This window comes from Anas platyrhynchos, chromosome 1, assembly GCF_047663525.1.
Source record: "Anas platyrhynchos isolate ZD024472 breed Pekin duck chromosome 1, IASCAAS_PekinDuck_T2T, whole genome shotgun sequence".
Classification (NCBI taxonomy): domain Eukaryota; kingdom Metazoa; phylum Chordata; class Aves; order Anseriformes; family Anatidae; genus Anas; species Anas platyrhynchos.
Genome location: NC_092587.1, coordinates 189,088,974 through 189,107,509, shown reverse-complemented (window position 1 = coordinate 189,107,509; position 18,536 = coordinate 189,088,974). Strand labels below are relative to the sequence as shown.

Here is an 18,536-nt window from a genome sequence, read left to right as displayed (position 1 = left end):
GTGAAATCACACTTGCTTTTGCTTTGGCAGCTAAGTTAATTCGTGTTTTCTCTTGCTTCTTGGATTTAAAGGTAGAAAAGAAAAGGTGTTACGGCTTGCATTTGTCTACCATTTTACATTCCATTTGTATTCTAAGATACACAGGCATGGAGGTGTTTAGTGATTTTACTTTAAGCTTTTGGATCATTCTGTTTGGCATGGAGAGTCACTAAAACCCACTTTCTATTCCCTCTCTAACTTGTTTTGTTGCAGTGGCTGATCTGCCAGTTAAGCAAAGTTAGGTTAACTACCTGCTTCAGATACTAACTGCATCTTGTAAAATCCTTGCATTTCAGCAGCTCTAACAACTCATGCATTTACAACTGGGGTCTTCTAACAGCTTGTCCGCAAAGGCTGAGTATCGCCAAAGCAGTTGTATTACTGAGATTTTTTTCCCCCATAATCTCTTCATTAGATGTAGCTATAGCAACAGAAACCACCTGTTTAGCTGCAGGAATAATTTTACTTTTTTTTTCTAGGTGCTCACAGTGAGTTTAAACAGTAGGAACCTTAGCTTGCTAACTACCTGTGTATGGTGCTGTGTTAGAATGTCATGAAGAAAGTGGGGCAGTGGGCCCAAGATCACAGGATCCCAGGATGGCTGGGGTTGGCAGGGCCCTCTGGAGGCCACTTGGTGCCAGCCCTACCCAAGCAGGGACACCCAGAGCAGGCTGCCCAGCACTATGTCCAGGCGGCTTTTGGAGATCCACAAGGAGGAGACCCCACAGCCTCTCTGGGCAGCCTGTGCCAGGGCTCCGTCACCCACCCAGCACAGCAGTGCTGCCTGGTGCTCAGGCAGAACTTGTGTTCCAGTTTCTGTTTTTTGCCTGTTGTATCTGGTCACTTCAGTGGCCATGAAAATCCAGACAGTGCAAGCTGACTAAAAGTCAAAGAAAACAAAATGATTAATGATCTATAGCTATTCTTCCATTGTATTTGTGTAATGATCCTCTGATTGGTTTGCTCTCCTTTGTACCAATCACAGCACAGTTTAGTGTTAATTTCCTCATGCTGGAGTGTTCATCGCTGTTTGGCCATTCTTTGGTTCTGTTCTGTTTTTTGAGTTTAAAAAATCATGAATAAACATGTTCGCTCTATACTGAATGGAATAGATGCTGAAGTGCTTCGAATTGAAAATGAAGCAGGAAGGAGACAAAGTTGCAGAAACTGCAGATAGAAAATTTGATGAGCTTGTAACTTTTGTCCTGTCAAGGTAATGTTCTCATCTGTGAGATAGGGGGCAATGGGCGAGTTCTTCAGATAAAAGAATTACATTCCAGGATTTCTTACTACAGTACTTCGTAATACCTGTATTTAACTGTTACACAGTATTCTTTCATAGTGGTATCTAGTTCTTGAAGCTAGCTTGTGTGGTTGGAAACCAGTAGTATCCTCAGCTTCTGCTTTCAAAGAAAATCTCAGAATAGCATAAATGACTTTTTTTCCTGAAATAGCTTGGGGGGTGGGGGTGATGCTGCCACTAGGGTAATGATTAGTTTAACGAGAATAACTTGAAGAATAAAGGCTTTCTGCAAGTGTTCAAGTTGGTTTAAAAAAAAAAAAGAACAATGATTCTTTTAAAGAATGTTTGTCTTCAGCTTTTTATACATTAAAGCAGTACTTTAAGCAGTGCATGTCTGTTGCAAAGCTTAGTAGTACAGTAGTACCTCTGCAAGGGGCATCTAATCTTTAATCCAACCATTAAGCTTATAATTTTTTTATGAGTTGGACTTGATGATCCTTGTGGGTCCCTTCCAACTCAGGACTTTCTGTGATTATCAGCTGGATGCATATGGAGGTACCTGTAGGCTTCAGTGGACGTGTTCTTAAACAAAGTTTCTTCACAGAAAAAGGCTCACGGCTGTGAACTGTTCTGCTTCCCCTGATTTATCTTAGCTTTCTGTGCTGTCTGCACCTAACTATAAGAATAATGGTATTTCTGTGAGATGCATCCACTTTGTGGTATAAGTGGCAGTTGTACTTCATAGGCAAAGTTGGTATTTGCACTGCTGAGTACTTAGTGAATTCTGAAAAGTAATATTTTTTTAATACAGGAAAAAGGAACTGTGTGCAGAATTAGTGGAGGGCATCAACAACTACAGTGCTGATGTTGCAAAAGCTAAGCAGTTAATTGAAGAGAAGAGAAAAGCCTTGAATGGTGCCATTAGGATGGCAACGGAATTAAAAATTACACCTAATACAAGAACCTACTGTGATCTGGCTCAGGTAGTTACTGTGAAATTTTTGTGAAGAACAAACTCATATTTGTGTTGAAAGCTTCCATGATGTTTTCTTAGTTTGACTTAAATATTGAAATTTCTACAGTCATGTACTCTGCCAACCCATCTCCACACATGCACTGCCAGTCTAAATTTGGCCTTGGTCACAAATCAGTCTTGTGACTCAATTGAAACAAAAAAGGTGGGCCTAGTCTCAAAGAGCTTGCTATTGGCAATGGCAAATGGAGGGGAATGACAGGAAGCTGAGCCAGTACTGTGTGAAAGGGTTCTCAAGATCTTAGTGTTCTCAAAATCTTAGACTCAAGTCTTCCCCATTGTAAAGCTCTCCAGCCTTCACACTGAATGAATGATGCCAGAGCTCAGTCTGTTCTCCTGGTCCAGGCCTCTGCATCTATGCTTGTTCCCTGTCATAGCCTCTGCTTGTAGGAGCACGATACCTGCTGTACTGTATCAGAGCAAAGCTCCTGGCACTGAGGTTTCCTGTCTGTGTCAACAGAGAAGGTGCTTGCAGGAAAAGCCTAAGAACCTGGGCATGTAGGGGTTAAGGGTTTTCATTGTGTATTTGTATACATCTGTACTTTGTCATATGTAGTGACAGCTTGTTCCATGTTCTGGTACTTGTAATGAGGTGTGTATAGAGTTGTTCCCTCTGTCATTCTAAGTCTGTCACCTGGCTCTTTGATTTGGAGTCTTTGTAGTCCTTGTGTTAAGAAGAAAAAAGTAACAATAGGTCACCAGCCATTTTTGCATGCAGCTTGATTTTTTCAAACTGCAGTCACTTATTGCTTTCCATGTGAAGAAACTTGGTCTCTCTCATCTGACCCAGGAAGGAATTCCAATCCTTCCTTTCTTCATGTATTTGTTTGCTCAGTGTGAACTCTGGAGGCTGGTGCCCACCTTTTTTGTTTAGAATTTACCTTCCCAGTGGCTGTTTATGTAAAAGGAAATTCCAACTCCTGCTTCTAGGCACATGCTACAGCTGCAAAATCCCAAAGTGTCAAAGCCTTGTTAGTGCAAGACATAACTGACTGTATAAGACTAACGGTTGGCTATTGGCTGTTAATGAGTAAACTTTTTGGTAGAATTAAATATGTTAGACTCAGACTGTCATATCATAGTTAATAGGCACCTGCATAATTCTCTCTGTATATTGCAGACTAAGACTGCGCTCCTTAATTTCAGGTTATTCATGATTTGAAGTTGCCAGTTGATGCTGAGCTCTCAGCAGTGAGTAGTTTGAAGGAAAAAACATCTCCAAGGTAAACGACTGGAGTGGGAGGTATACTGGCAGATAAATAGGTGTGCTTGTTATTTTAATTACAAAAGTTGTCTGGTTAACAGTTAAGTGGCATTAATTAATGGCCTAAATAGTTCTGAAACTGCTAGTTCAGGTGTGTACAAACATACTGCTGAAAAGGCATGATTGCCTTCATCTGAGGTGTCAGGAGAAAGCAAAAAATTTGAAGCTATATAAGCAAATACATGCATTAATATATTCTGACAGACTTGTGCAACTTCTAAACACTCTTCAAACTACAAAGTAGGGAAAACGTTGGTTTAATTCTTTTTTTTAATAAAACAACTTTTTAACTTCAAAGATACCAGTATGTAAGAAGAAACTCAAGGTGGTAGGTTAAGATGCAGAAATTCAGTAAGTAATATAAAATCACTCTCTGTATGAGAAGTAGAGCAAGAGGCAGGAGAGTTCTAAGTGTGAATGTGAAAACAAATGAGCAACCAAATAGATTCATAGAAGTGAAATTAGAGTAGCTAATCACATATGACGTGGAGGAGTAAAATATTGCATTTTGTGCTGAAAGACATGTATTGCACAAGACATGTTTGATATATAGGTGTCATCATTAGTGATACAGGTATTTGTAATGTTTCTTCTCTCGAGATGTCTCCTGAACTGTGATGAGATCACATCTTTTTTAAAGAATCTGGGGAAGATACAGAGGGGAGCATCTGGATAGTAAGTATTTCTTAATGAAGAGGAACAGGTACAGTAATTAATTGTTTCTTAATAGGTAAATACTTATTGGAGACTAAATTTTAAAAAGTCTGTGCTTATTAGTTTTTGTGTAAAGAACCAAAACTTTTTGTTAAATGCTTGTGTTAGCATTCCAGTTGATCCGTTTCAGTTTTACTTGTTTTTCACTTAACTATATTCCCTAGTTTTTATGCTGTTTTATCAGCTTTAACATTGATTGATAATAGAAGTGTTTATCATTTTGGCATATGAAAATTGGTTCATGAAAGTATAAATCTCAGATCAACAAATACTGGAATTTGTAGTATTCCAGCTTCATGATCTAAATACTGAGCATGTATGCCAGAACAGGTGACATCAAAAAGTTACAATTGCTTTCATATTTGTCCTTTTCATTTTTTTCCTGTACTCTTAGACAAAAACTTAAAATGGAATGGAGTTGTTGTGAAGGCTCTTCTGGTCAGCACTGGTTATGTTAAAAAGATTTACTGACTGTAACTGTCAGTAGTAAGACATGTAGCATGTCTTTTTTTTTTTTTTGGATGAACATTTCACACTAATGTTTTTCAAGTGCTTTGTGTTCATACCTGTGCTGTGTGATTATTGAAGCAGGGACAACTCTGTGTACTCAGCTGTGCCCAACAACGTGTACCAGTTCTGTGCCAATTCTTTCTAGGTTTCAGAAATCCTGTGCTGCTGTCTTGGTATTGGAAAAACTACATAATACAGTTTTGTTTCAATGAGCTTTCATGAGGCGTTTTCAGAACATAGTGATATTTTCTTAATAAAACCTCTGGTTTGACTTGTGTGCTTCTCTGAAAACAGATTGGATTAATGTGTCTAATAATAAACCTTTTTCCAAATACAGTGAAGATAATGGACAGAATGCTCTTAGCCTTGGTGACAAAAAAGAAATGCCAAGCTCTGATACTCAGCTCTCTGTAGACAATACAATTCCACCACCTTGCAGAGAAAGTAAAATAAAGGCTCGGGCAAATAAACCTGGTGTTCTCAGTGCAGTGAAAAATGTGCAAGTACAAGGATCACTTCCTGTGGTACCTCATCAGAACACTCCTGCTCCACCCAAGAGCCCGTCCAGCCCAGATGTCATCATAGAAGAAGTATTTGAAGATGACCTGGAAAGTAAGTTCCTGAATACCTGATGCTTACAGTGTTCAGATGGCAAGCACAATGTTATTTGTCGTTAGCTTAGTGCAAGCTGTGCAGTGATGACTGTATTGTACTTTATCTTCCTTTGAACTCCTGTAGTACATCTTTCACTTCATTCAGCTTGCCTTAGGGAAGGCTTTCTCACAAACATGTTCATGTCTGTCTGGATGGTTCTTCAACTCTCTTAATCATTAGTCCCCTTCAGAGCATGTCATTGGCTCTGTTCTGGCAGTTTGCTGGGCTTCTGAATCTTTTGAAGGCATGAAGGCATTGTCATACCTTACCTGGCAACATCAGTTAAGTTCTTCAGCTTGTTAGCTTTTCCAGGACAGTGTTAGTATAGCTCACAGGTCCAGCCAGTGGTACTGCCCCTCTGGTAGGTGCTCAACAAGACTGGATCCAGAGTGCTGTGCCCAGTCCTGGACCCTGCAGTACTGGCAGTCAGTGGCATACTGGAATGAGTCCTGCAAAAGTCCTCCAAAGTAGAGTCCAGGAGGTGGCAGGGCAGAAGGCATTCCAATAACTTGGAATATGGAAATATCACTTAAGGGGGAAAAAGAGGACTATGGGGGGTGGTCAGTGACCAGTGCAGCTGTAATGAGAAGAGCAACATCTCTGCTTAGAGTGGGTACAAAAGTAAGCTCAATAGAGTTGTAGGGAAGTTGGATTTTTCACGTTCTCCAGTTCTATTAAAGTGGATGAAGCCACTTCAGAACCAACAATGGCTGGCTTTGAGAAGAGCTAATACTGTGGTACTTCAGCTATTGCCATACCTGCTTTGAAATCAAGGAACAACTCAGGGAACTGGTAATTTACTTCTCGCTCACAGAAGTCTGAAGAAATAATGAACTGTTCCTTGATCTTGGGGGAACAACAGTCCTCACTGCTGTTTCTGTGAGGGGGGGGGGGAAAAAGTCCCATCAAACATTTCTGCCTGGAACAAGATAGAAAGGCTTCATTCTTATCTGGTGATGGATCTCACTCCTTTGGCACACACCTACTGTTGTGTTACTAAATGAAACCTAAGTGGGTTCAGATCTGGTTGGGTATCCAGAGAGCATTTCAAATGGTTTGCAGTTTAACTGCGAGGGTCCTGAAATTATTTTTTTTAAAAAACAACTTGATGATAGTACAGATCTGTGTTGCATTTAGTAGCAATGAAGTTAGTACTAATTAGGGATTGAGTCTGCAGTCTGTTAAGATTGGGTCAGGATTAGGATACCAAATGCACTTCAGAAGTGCTTATGGAAAAATGGACTGTAGTTTGATAATGTATTGAGTTATGTTTCAGTTAAGCAGAAGACATCAGAGTGGAAAACAACTATACTGATGGCAGATCTTCAGGAAAATTGAACAGTGTTTGTGGTGATCAGTCTGACTGCTGAATGCCTTTTCATAGACTGGAAAAGAGCAACACTGGTAGATGCAATTGCTTTCCACTTCATGATAAGGATGTTGTGTTATTCTCACTGACAAAACAACCTTGTTCTTTGTCTAAGGCCAGGAAAGGGTTTGTTCCTAGAGGCTATTCTAGCTAAGCCAGTTAAGTTCTGTATTTGGGCTGGATGCGATTCTCCTAAAGCAAAGCTGTCCTGAACTGTTTAGTATTGAATAATAGTGGTTTCTTTGGTGCACTTTAGCACTTAATTATAAATTTGAGCCTTTGTTCAACATGTGTTGATAGCTTTTTTTTCAAAAGTCTTTGTATGAGTGAGAGATCTGGCCTCTCTACAGGACCTGGACTTAAATAATCACCTAGTCTGAGCTGATGGCAACTTCTCTGTCCATAGGAATAATGTTTGCAAAGATGGAAATGTGAAAAGTTGGGATAATGTTCATCTCCTTTATGTTCTTGTTCAGCGTTGTTAATTCATCCCATGTTTGTCAAGGAATATTAGTGTCTTCAGATCCTAGTATCTATTTCTTAATAAAGGAGTTGCTGCCTGTGTTAACAATCTGTGCTCTCTGAAACAACAAATCATGAAGCTTGCTGTCTTGTATTCACACTGCCTTGAATTCAGGATAAACTTATGTGCTCCTGTCACTCAACACAAAGGATTTTAGCATGTGCTGTCTACCTGTTGTTGCTCAAATGATGTCATTGCAAGGGCAGATGAGGTGGTAGAGGAAATCTTTTAGATCAGGCACCAAACAAGGGGCTGTAGATCAGTGTAGCCTTCCATGCTTCAGACAGAGTATGCCCAGAGGGTTCCTTCCAAAAGTACTCATTCCTGGAGTGCTTCTGTCACATTGCATGTAGGAGTGACAGGCTTCTCCCTGAGCTTACTTTTAAGGGTTTTTCTCCAAGCAGTTGAAATGTGACAATAAGACAAATTCCTTCAGCTTGCAATGAAGTTTTCACCTATTGATGCACATATTCAAAAGCCTTAGGTACAGGGTAAGCTTATTTAAAGGCCAAATGAATACTGGAAGGTTGTAATGTTAAAGTGGGAGAAACTACCACCAGCAGTGACATGGGGCTACTTAGAGGAGGCAGGTGACATTAGTGGCCTTTCCAGCTGTTTGTACCTGAGTGAGGTATCATTCCTGGAGCTCTGCACATCTGTTGAAGCACCATACACCATTGCTGAGAACTGCCAAAGCATTTAAGCAGTTGAGAGGATGCCTGCTTTGGTGTAAATAGATGCTGTTAGAGTATTCCAGGAGGACATATGCACATTCATCTCAATTTTGTAAATACAGATGCTGTCAGTGCTGCAAGGGCAGAAAACCTCTTGCCTAATGTGAGACAGATGCACTCTGACAGTGGAGAGTGTAGATTGCCAGTCCCCCCTGAGTTCTTGTTTCCTCTGTGTTCTTGTCAACAGATAGTGTGGGATTCTTCCATAATGAAGTTGTTTAACTTCAGCATGTTCTCTTTCTCATTACTCCACAAACATACTGGGTTTAACAGTCTGTGGTTGGTCACTCGGAGAAGGTGGGGATGATATGTAGGAGCATTTGTGGAAGCCTATGTTGTGTTGAGGGTGGGATCAATTTCTTGATCCAGCTGTCTAAAATAGCATATTCAATAATCTCAGTGGACTTAACAAAATGGTCAGAAAAATCCTTCAAGAAGCAGTGTAAAATGAGTTAGGCCTGTCTTCAGTTGTCTTCATGATGGGATTGTAACACTGGATTTAGTGTGTGCCCATTTATACATAGCTTCTATATCTATTTCAGTCACACCAGGTATGAAAATGGTTACACACAAAAAAAAGGATCACAAATTTCCAGCTGGTCTGTGCCAACCCCAGAGAGGACCTAGGAAGCAAAGTGGGGAATTAAAAGCATAAATATTTGTGTCCATGAAATGCCCCAGACTTTTCAGATGTGTGGGTACAATGAACTTGACCCATCACTAATTAATCCATGCTATTGAATTACAGTAATACTTGTCAAAGGAGCTCCTTACCTTTTAATCCAGGCATCCTTGGAGTCAGCTAATAGTTACTCTAACAGACCTTGGGAGGGCTTTCAAGGATAAGTTAGAGGGGCAGGGATGCAAGCATTACCCTTGTTTTCCCCTCAAGTCTAATTATTGGCCATCCTGATAGTAAAGCCCTTACCTGCAGAGCTGGGCTCTCCTTCCAATGACCTGGTGTCCTTCAGCTTGCATACCCAGACGTGTATAACCCCAAAATCCTCAGCAGAATTTGCGTGATAGCATGTGATACAAACCAATACTGTGTAGTAGTATGATGAGTACAAGTGTTAGGAAGTTCTTACCAGTCTGCAGTGTTAATACAGTACGTGTAACCTATGTATTGTGCTTGCTGCTTTACTGCATATGTGTAAATAAATCACCTAATCTAATTGACTAAACTTCTCTCCTAAAATAATAAACAGAGCTTCCCTCAGAACGCCACAATGAATGGAGGAAGAAACTTTCCAAGAAGGAAACACATTCTGAACACAAAGCTGGTTAGTGATTTTCCTGTCTAGAAAGAGATTCTGATTCCAGAGATTCTGGCTAGTTAACACATACTTGTTGGTGTGTAAGAGCAGTCACCAGGCTCCTGAATTCCTTCGAGTTCAGATTAGTCTGGAAGGTGCTTATACTGCTCATGTCATTAGCACTAGCAGTGTAACTTGGCAGAAATGCTCCCTATTCAGCTCTCCTTGCCAATGTAAAAACTATCCCACTTTTGACATTTGTTCTAGAATGACTTGATTAGAAGATGTAATACACTAAGTCCCAAGCAACTCTCAGAAACTCAATATTGGCATTGTCTCAGCACGTGTTAGATAAGTGATGTGGTGGCATCAGCGCATTAGCTTTCAAATAACTTGTACATTCACCAGCTGCTTTGTCAGAGTTGTGGCACAGTAGTAGGGAATGCAAGTAGTTTGAATTCGTAACTTCTGTGGAAGTACATCATAGAGAAATTCTAATGCCCATAGTGAAGTCGAACTGTAGAGTTCGCTGCCGCTTCATTACAGCACAAAGAGTTTTTGTGGAGAAACATCAGTTATATCTGAGCCTTCCCAGGCTCTTAAGTTTGGGCTTCTGTCGTGAATACACTATGAAAATCAGATCCCAGAGTTGAAATTATCATAGAATTGTTTGCTATGATCAGTTTTATTAGTAATATGATGAAATAAGTGTTCTAGAGCTTTTTGGATTATGGAAAGCACAATTCAAAGCCTTATCAGTGATCTAGCAAAGTAAAATACATGCTTTTCCTAGTCTACTTGGGACAAGCTAGAGACTGATGTAGTAACACTGAATTGCTGTACAAAAGCGCATAGGATTTCTGTTCTCGGAAGCAGGTTTATTAAGCTTTCCAGCTTACTTTCTAGGAGCTTTGTACTTCTCTGTTAAATAGAGGGAATAAAAGCTCTGGATTACCTCTGTAAGTTCAGGAGGCCACTGTGTAAGTATTGAGACAGCCTTCAGTTTTGCAGGGTGGCTCAGGGGAGGTAGTTCTTACTCATTAAAAAGAACAAACTTAATCAGGAGGCAAGCATGTAACTCACTTGAAACAAGTGCAAGCAGACTTCACATTGAAAGCTGTTTGAGGTAATGAGATATTACACGATTGCAACATAACTAATCCCATGTCTAATAGTGTCTCACTGGAGTCACTTGGGCAGCGTTTGATCAGTGTGTTGTTTTTTTTGTCTTGCTCAGGTTCATCAGAGCTAGTGTTTGTAAGCCATGTTGTAAATCCATGCCACTTCTATATTCGTTGGTACTCGCAGAAGAAAGAAGGTGGTTTTTTGGAGGAGAAATTGAATAACTTCTGTTGTAGTAAAAGTTCCTATCTCTTGCCTTCAGATGTTTTGGAACTAGGTAAATGAGTCATTTCTAAATGCGTGAGCTAGCTTAAAATACCATCCTTTAGTATGTCTTCTTTTTCCTTCACAATTTCTTTACCAAGCGAAGGTGTTCTGAAATTGACAATTAAAACTGTTTTGTAAAGTAGACTTGTATTAAATCTTAAAAATGGAAATTACAGAAACACAGAAAAAAGCTTCTTCACTAACTGACCTTACCAAATCCAGTGTATAAAGAAACAGCAGGAACACACCTGGCTGTAAACGTTGATGTCTTCCAGTGTTAGGTGATGCTTGTTAGCTATTAAGGTCTTTTTTAGAATACTGATTGTAATGAACAGACTTCTTCTTTAATTACCTCAGTAAATTTGCTTTCTCTTATGCAAGCAGCGTGCCACTTCTGGTAGGTAGATGGTCTATGTTTACAGTTCACTAACTGGATAGGAACCATTCTGCAAATAAAATGAAAGACAAAATAAGAATATATGGCTAAGTAATTAAAAAAAATACTCTGCCTTACATGTTGACAATGTTACTTATTTCTAGAAGGTGTTCAGAAAAGTGATAAAAAGTATGTTACAATCCTGAATACAGAGCAGAATCAAAAATCACATTGGAAAGTATAGGTGGTTTTATTAGTGTGTTTTTTCTGAATTTTGGAGATGAAAATTGAGCTTGGGTATGTTATGCAGAAGTAGGGAACTTGTGAAGTATGTACATCTTTGAATGTTTTGATGTTTGTGGGGTAGACTTTCTTCATACAGGTTTTCTTATGTGACTTTGACAGAACTATTTGTGACTCGACTAGACTTTAATGACATTTCAGTAAAAGGTATAGAAGGCTTATCAGAAATGATTTGTTAATATAAGCCAACTGTCTCCTAGCTGCACAGACATTGTGTAAATGAATGAGGAGAGACAGATACTAAGACAAGGTAATTAATGTTTTTGTGTCTTTGTTTAGCAGCACTGATCTTACTACCTGTGTGGAAGATGGACAACAACGGAACGTCAGGCAGAACAGTAATAATACAGTGTAAAATATATATTAATTCTTAATTTAGGCTTTTTTTTTCCTTCCATGTAGGTGTTCAAATTTTCATCAAGAGCAAGGAAACTGGAATGTGGTGTCGTGGAACTATCACTAAACTAATCCCTGGAAAAAGTAAAAAAGAAGAGAAGCCTTCTGATCCAATAAGATACAAAGTTTGTGATGTGGCAGTGATGGAAGTATTTCTGATTGATGTTGGGAGTTCAGAAGCTTTCATTTTCTCAGGGTATGCTCACAAAGAGTTGTTCCTCTGCATTTGTCCTTTGAGAGTTGATACTTAAGAGTTTTTCTGTTAAGAAACAGTCAGCAAATATGCTTCAGTAGCTAGTGCTACTTTTTTTTTTTCCTCATTGGCAATAGGTATGATGGTGCTGAACAACCTGAACCTTCTCCTTTGCTAACTATTGAACCTGATGACATCTGTTCCTTTGTAAGGAAGCCAGATAAGAATATTGAGGCAGAACTTGGAGCTGTTCCTCCTTTAGCAGTCCAGTGTTCATTGAAAGATATTGTTCCCAAAAATGCAGTAAGTAAAAGTTGTCTCTGCTACTTCAGGAGAATTTTATTCATTTTAAGATTTATATTAAAGAATTTGAGTGCATAATGTACCACAATCTTACTCCAGTATAAATGGAATAAAACTTACTAATACAGAGTATATTTTAAAGTATATGTGTATCTATTAAAAGATGGATTGCATTGCTTTAGTTGGAAAGGAAACAAACTTAACAGCAGTCTGCCTTTAGAAAGCCTCTGGGTTTACGCTTATACATTTCAGGTTTTAATATCGGCTTGACTCAGTTTTACGCAGTTAAAAATACTTAATGGTCTATCACAAAATGATATTATCTTGTGTTGTCCTGGATATGAACTAAACAATCTGTGCTCTTAGGAAATACTGAATGCTCTTCTGTTCAGATGCATCCATGCTCACTTCCTTGCTTCTGTCTTCTTTGACTCTCAGATATCATCAAGACTTTTGTTTTCTCTCTAACAGAGTGAAAGTTGGGGAGAGGAAGCAAAGACAAACTTTTTACAGATGGTCAATAATAAAGTTGTTCTAATGACCATATTTAGAGAAGAGAATGGTGTTCTCATTGTGGATTTGAAAAAATCTCCACATAATAAAATCAGCAGTGACATGCCTGTATCCCTCAAGGATGCGTTAGTTTTTTTGGACTTGGCAAGGTAAGTGTCATCTGGTCTACGCTCTTATAACAGAAATGATAATGGAGTAATGATAATGTCATAAATGATACTGGAACTTAAAAAGTGAAGTTTATTGAGCAAGTTGTTTTTGCAGTGTTCAGTGTGTTAGTGTGTGATGTGTTCATGTTCAGCAATATCTGTTGATGCCCTTTTTTGCCTTCACTAATAAACACTAATCGTGTTCATTTTCTCTAATCAGAACTTTAATTGGACAATGAACTTTATTTCAGAAAACGATCAAATCTAAATTTCTGTATAAGTTTGAGAACAATAGTTTCTCCTTTTACCCCCGTGTTATTCAGCGTCCCCCGCTGAGAGAAAAGTGTACTAAAATCAGCCTTGTATCTTTGATTTGAGTGGGAGGCAGTGACAGCCAGGCTGGTCACAGTAGGGTGGGTTATTATAAGGGGGAGCTTGATTTTGGCATTGGGACAGAAGGGGGCTGCTTCGGAGGGACCAACAAAAGAGATAGGAGATAGAGAACAGTGAGTGCTCTGGTGGTTAGTAGGCTGATTGTAATGATATGTGGGAGATAACTTCTGCTGCATCTGCATTCCTCTGGTAATTGTTTTTCTCTCATAAGTGAGGGGAAGAGGATTTAAAAATGTTTTGTCAATATAGTGGGCTTCACCTTTTTGGGGGGTAGAGAGGGGACAATTTAAGTGCACGTTTCTGTTTCCCAAATAAAATATTTAAAGGGGACAGCTGGCATATATCTTACTGCTGTGGTAGATATGTTGGGGGAGAAATTAGAATTGGCTGTGCAAACTGCAAGAAAGAAAGTTCAAGCTATTCACACAAATGTGGAACAAGTTACTTTTGAAATGTTTTCTTTCATTTTTTTCATAGTAAAACTGACATCCAAATATAAGTCTTCCTTTTCAGTCAACTTTGACAAAAGTTATTCAAACTCTTTTTGTACCTTAGGTATAAGTCACATCTTCCTAATCACTTAGAAAATAATACGGTCTTGCAGTATAAACCACCTAAGATACCAGAAGAAAAAGAAGTCTTTGTTGTAGTTTGTCACATAAATAGCCCGAGTGATTTCTATCTGCAATTGGTAAGTTTAGAAATGGTCTGTTTAAATAGAACTCTGTACAGATATTTTTATGTTGAGCTACTTGGAGTACACAACAAATGAGTTACAGTTTCCATTATTTTCTGATGTTAGTCGTCATAGGATTTCTGGAATTAACATACTAGATTAGCTGTAAGAATTCTAGATTAATCCTAATTAAATGCAGGAATTTCTGGAATGCCCTCAAATTTTTTGACAACTTGCTTACATGGTTAATTTCCATGTGGGTGTGTGGTGGTTTGGTGTTAAGAATAGTGACTGAGCAGGGCAATATTCAATAATCTTCAGGGTCTTTAGTTTCGAACATGTGAAGTGAATTACTGTTCAGTATGGGGGTAAGGAGTGGAAAATACACTACCAGAAATCATTTCCTTTAAAAGAACAAAAATACTGCTGAAAATTAAGAATTCTGATCTGTATGTATTACAGAATGTTTTGTTGCTCTTAATTTAGGTAGATAGCCTGGATACTTCAGCTTTTCCAAAGAAAAACAAAGAGAGACACGGACATCAGGATAGCAAAGACTTGCAAATTGTCTGCCCAGTTGAAGGCCAACCCTGTATTGCAAAACACAAAGATGGGAATTGGTACAGAGCACAAATTACAGGTGAAATACCGGTTCTTCCACTGTAATGCTAAGTAGCAAAATCAGATGTGCCGCTTGATCAGTCACCCATTGGATGTGAATAATGAATAAAAAAACGACCGTTACATCTATTAGGCAGTCATTCTAACAGCTAGGTTCATAAATTCAATACTGCTAATGTTTGTTGTATCTTTTCTTATTCTGTGCTTCATATCCCTTGACGCAAAAGAAATGGTACAATTACTTTTTGGTATTGAAATTCTATTACATATTTTAATATTTCACATTAGCTTCAGCTACAGATCTGTCTATTATATCCAACCTCTGATTGTAATTAGTATGGGGTAATAATTCCTGTAGTAATCGCCAAGGTATTGGAGGCAGAGGGAGACCTCTAAGATGCCTGTGTGGGCAGTGTATTTAATGTGCATGGATATGTACTTGCTTGCATGTCTCCTTGGCATGTAGTTAATATGCCAGCATGTCTTAAAATGATGAGATGTATCAGGTTCAGAATGCTAAACTTAAGTCAGGAATCCAAAAGAGCTGACTCTTACATTTAAACAAACAAAAAATCATTAGCTTGTAGATCATGTGAAAATGATATATTTTTAAAAGGGTGTAAATGTGGACTTCGCTTTGAAATTCTGATGCTTTAGCTTGGATTTGATACTCCTTTTTGTTTGTAATAACTTGAAGATTTTATCCCTGGATTGTTTTTCTTGAAGGGCTGCCACATTCACAAGAAGTTGTGGTCAAATACGTTGACTTTGGCAGCGTCGCTAATGTAACTCTTAAAGACATACGCAAAGCAGAAGATGAGATTCTCAGCTTTCCAGTAAAGGTAATTTAGTTATTGCTCAAACTAACAACTGAAAATAAATAGAATGCAGATGGATGGAAAGGGAAATACAGAATTGCTAAGATTATCAAGTAAATGAAATGTCAATTAAGTGATTTCAGTTTCAATTGAAATCCAGTGTTACCTTGGGTTGGGGTGTGTATGTGGGTGTGTATGTTTATTCAAATACTTTCTTTTACTCCATCATAGAAAGCATAATTAATTTTCACATTGTAACATTTTCAAACAGTAATCTAATAGAACTGTATCTTCGTTTTAAAGCATTTGAAGTTTGGATTTTCTAAACTTTTCATCTTGAAGGGAGTTTCCCCTTTTGGCAAGGAAAAAAATGGGTGGGAAAATATTTCTGTCAAACAAAAAATGCACATAAGTTTAAAAAAAAAAAACTTTTACTGTTCATCAGTTCTGGTTGTCAATCCTAATTTTTCTAAGCTTTAAAACTTGATGTGTTTGATAGGTTTTATAGCCTGTTCTAGGCCACGGAAGTAGTGACTGTTGTAACTAACATTGGCTGGCATCTTGTACAGAAAACAGGATTTAGCTGTTTATATTTTGAACAGATGTTTCTGGGAAGAGTTTCAACAGAAATAATTCAGCTGTTCTATAATGACAGCAAAGGAGAGGAAACACTGTGAAAATGGCAAAATGCTTTTGCCATTGCAGGAACTTAAGAAATACTTCCTATCGCTATTAGGTTTAAGGCAAGTAGTAGAAAGATGCGCAGGCCTGCATTTGCTTGCATTGTTATGGTTTCATATCTCTTCAATTAAAAGAAAAAAAAAGGATTTAAAATCCTCTGAAACACGAATGAATACAACACTGCAAAACCGAGGATTCAGAAGGTAGGAGTATCAGAAGTGAAGCTGCTTGTGCAGGTCTGTCCTGTTGCATGTAAGCGTTGTTAACTCTTAATACACGATCATGTATTAAGAGTTAACAACCAAGCTTTGACGTAAAGATGCTAAAGGGGAATTATTTTAAACAAAGTACTTCATCTCATCAGATTTGCGTCTTTTTTTTTTTTTTGTCATCATAATACCTTACCAAAACCTCCAGAAGTTTTCTGACATAAGTTCTGTGGTGTTCTGGTGTCTCTGTAAAATCCTTGTTGTAGTCACGTTATGCTTAAATGTTTTAAGTTTGTGTCGCTACATTAAGTTAAGCAAAACAAGTTTAAAGTTTTCCTCTTAATCTCTCTATAATAACCTTTGTTGTCCTCTGCAGCCAATTCTGTACCTACCCATGAAGGGAGGCAAGAAGTAAGCTCTATTTCAGCAAGACTGTTTCTGAGTTTGAGCTTTATGTCCATCTGCAGGCTACAGGGTTGGGGGACCACGTGGGTCTTAAGTCTGATCAAATGTTGTTAAAGTGGAACTAGAATCCTGGTCATGCTGTCCTGTATGGATGCAAAATCAAGGCATTATTTGATTTTACTCTGATGGGATGATATTGAAATGTGATGGCAAATGGTAATTTGAGTTGTTCTTCAGGCAATCAAGTGTAGGCTGGCTTACATTGAGCCTTACAAAGCAGCTGATGAGTGGAACAGAGAAGCCACAAGAAGATTCGAAGAAATGACTGAAGATAAATTTATGGTGTGTTCAATTGTTGGTAAGTTATCAAAAGTGTATTGGTTTCTGCTTAAGTATTATTAAATGAACTCAAATATAGAAACGTGTACTATTATGTCTTTGAAATGTTTATATCCGTACTTGTGACGGGTAGCCTGGAGTGAGCACATCCAGACATGAACTAACTGAAGAAGGTGTAAAAGACACAACCTCAGATGAAAGTTCTGTTAGATCTCTTGTTGTGGGCCACGCCGGTGGAACAGGATTTAAATATCCTGGTTTATAAGATGAGCTTGTTTCCAAAATTCCAGCAACCCTCAACAATTCCTGACTTTAATGGTAGCTGTGAATGTGATTGCTGTTGCTCTAAAACATCCCCAACCCCCAAAAACAAATTCTGATTAACATATGTATGCCTTAGTAGAACTTTTCTCAATACCAGTTACTGTTAATATGCAGGTAGTTGTTCTTCAATACACACAGAACAGTGGTTTGGAGCCTGTCTAATACTTGAAATTACATGCAGCAGTTGGTTTCTTGCAATTAGTGTCTTTTGATTTTACAGATGTGTGCAAAGCTAAACCTCTATCTTGTCGATGGCTCAGAATCAATTATTCTATAAATCACATGTAATTTCACAACGTTTTGTTGCTTCGTACCATTTGCTGTGTCTCCAGAAGAATAAGTGGTCTTTACTGTAATTGATTAATACTAACTATGTTTGTTATTAATTCACAGAGGTTTTGAAGAACAACATTTTATCTGTTAAACTCTTTGACTCCCACGCTCCTCATGGAAGAGGCTCCAGTATTAACTGCCAGCTGGTTAAAGAGAACCTTGCATCCTACATACCTGGGTATGTGTTTGCATAACTCAAAATAACTCAAAAGTCTTTGGAAATACTGGATTTGTGAAACAGAACTGTTGGCTTTAGTATGTCACCTGAGTGGATGGAATTGGCCACTTCTGTGATGAATTCATAACATACCACATTCATCAGTTGAAATAAGTCCGTTTAACTCTGCAGATTGTCATATTGAATTCTCAGAGTAAACCTTGATAAACAGTAAGTGTAATCACAGAATCAACGACCTCCAAGATCATCTGGTCCAACCATCCCCCTGCTACCAATGTCTTCTACTAAACCATGTCCTTAAGCACCGTAACGGGTTCAAAAGTTGCAGATGAAGTGTTTGTGTCCTACTCATAATGTGCTTAAGTGCTAATCTTCCCAAACTGGTTATTAAGGTTCCCATTCTTTTGTATTAAGAAGAGAAATATCCACCCTTACATGTTTGAAGTACACTTAAGGTAACTCATCTCTTTGGAAGTTCTGCTACTAGAAGAGAAACTCTTGGGTAACCAACTACAACAGCGACAGACAGAAGAGTTGGGAAGAGATGAGGCCGAGGAGACAGTCCTGCTCCATGTAGTTTGTCGGTTTTTAGAAAAGA

At 38.4% G+C, this 18,536-nt stretch overlaps 1 protein-coding gene across 5 annotated transcripts in view; it reads left to right on the top strand.

Moving 5' to 3' along the window:
* Nucleotides 1-18,536, top strand: part of RNF17 (ring finger protein 17) — a 44,761-nt gene that overhangs the window by 7,656 nt on the left and 18,569 nt on the right. For 3 of the 5 annotated variants that reach the window (XR_011806497.1, XM_072032711.1, XM_072032710.1), the window contains exons 8-22: nucleotides 1,152-1,252; nucleotides 2,094-2,265; nucleotides 3,462-3,538; nucleotides 4,180-4,254; nucleotides 5,141-5,415; nucleotides 9,292-9,366; nucleotides 10,577-10,738; nucleotides 11,810-11,999; nucleotides 12,134-12,299; nucleotides 12,771-12,961; nucleotides 13,910-14,045; nucleotides 14,517-14,670; nucleotides 15,378-15,493; nucleotides 17,002-17,122; nucleotides 17,821-17,938. Coding sequence is in view for 4 of the 5 variants with exons in the window: in XM_072032711.1 (XP_071888812.1) it covers nucleotides 1,152-1,252; nucleotides 2,094-2,265; nucleotides 3,462-3,538; nucleotides 4,180-4,254; nucleotides 5,141-5,415; nucleotides 9,292-9,366; nucleotides 10,577-10,738; nucleotides 11,810-11,999; nucleotides 12,134-12,299; nucleotides 12,771-12,961; nucleotides 13,910-14,045; nucleotides 14,517-14,670; nucleotides 15,378-15,493; nucleotides 17,002-17,122; nucleotides 17,821-17,938 (2,129 nt within the window). In the remaining variant the exon portion in view is untranslated. The remainder of the gene's footprint in view (nucleotides 1-1,151; nucleotides 1,253-2,093; nucleotides 2,266-3,461; nucleotides 3,539-4,179; nucleotides 4,255-5,140; nucleotides 5,416-9,291; nucleotides 9,367-10,576; nucleotides 10,739-11,809; nucleotides 12,000-12,133; nucleotides 12,300-12,770; nucleotides 12,962-13,909; nucleotides 14,046-14,516; nucleotides 14,671-15,377; nucleotides 15,494-17,001; nucleotides 17,123-17,820; nucleotides 17,939-18,536) is intronic. The other 2 variants (XM_038175490.2, XM_072032712.1) reach the window with 2 other exon arrangements.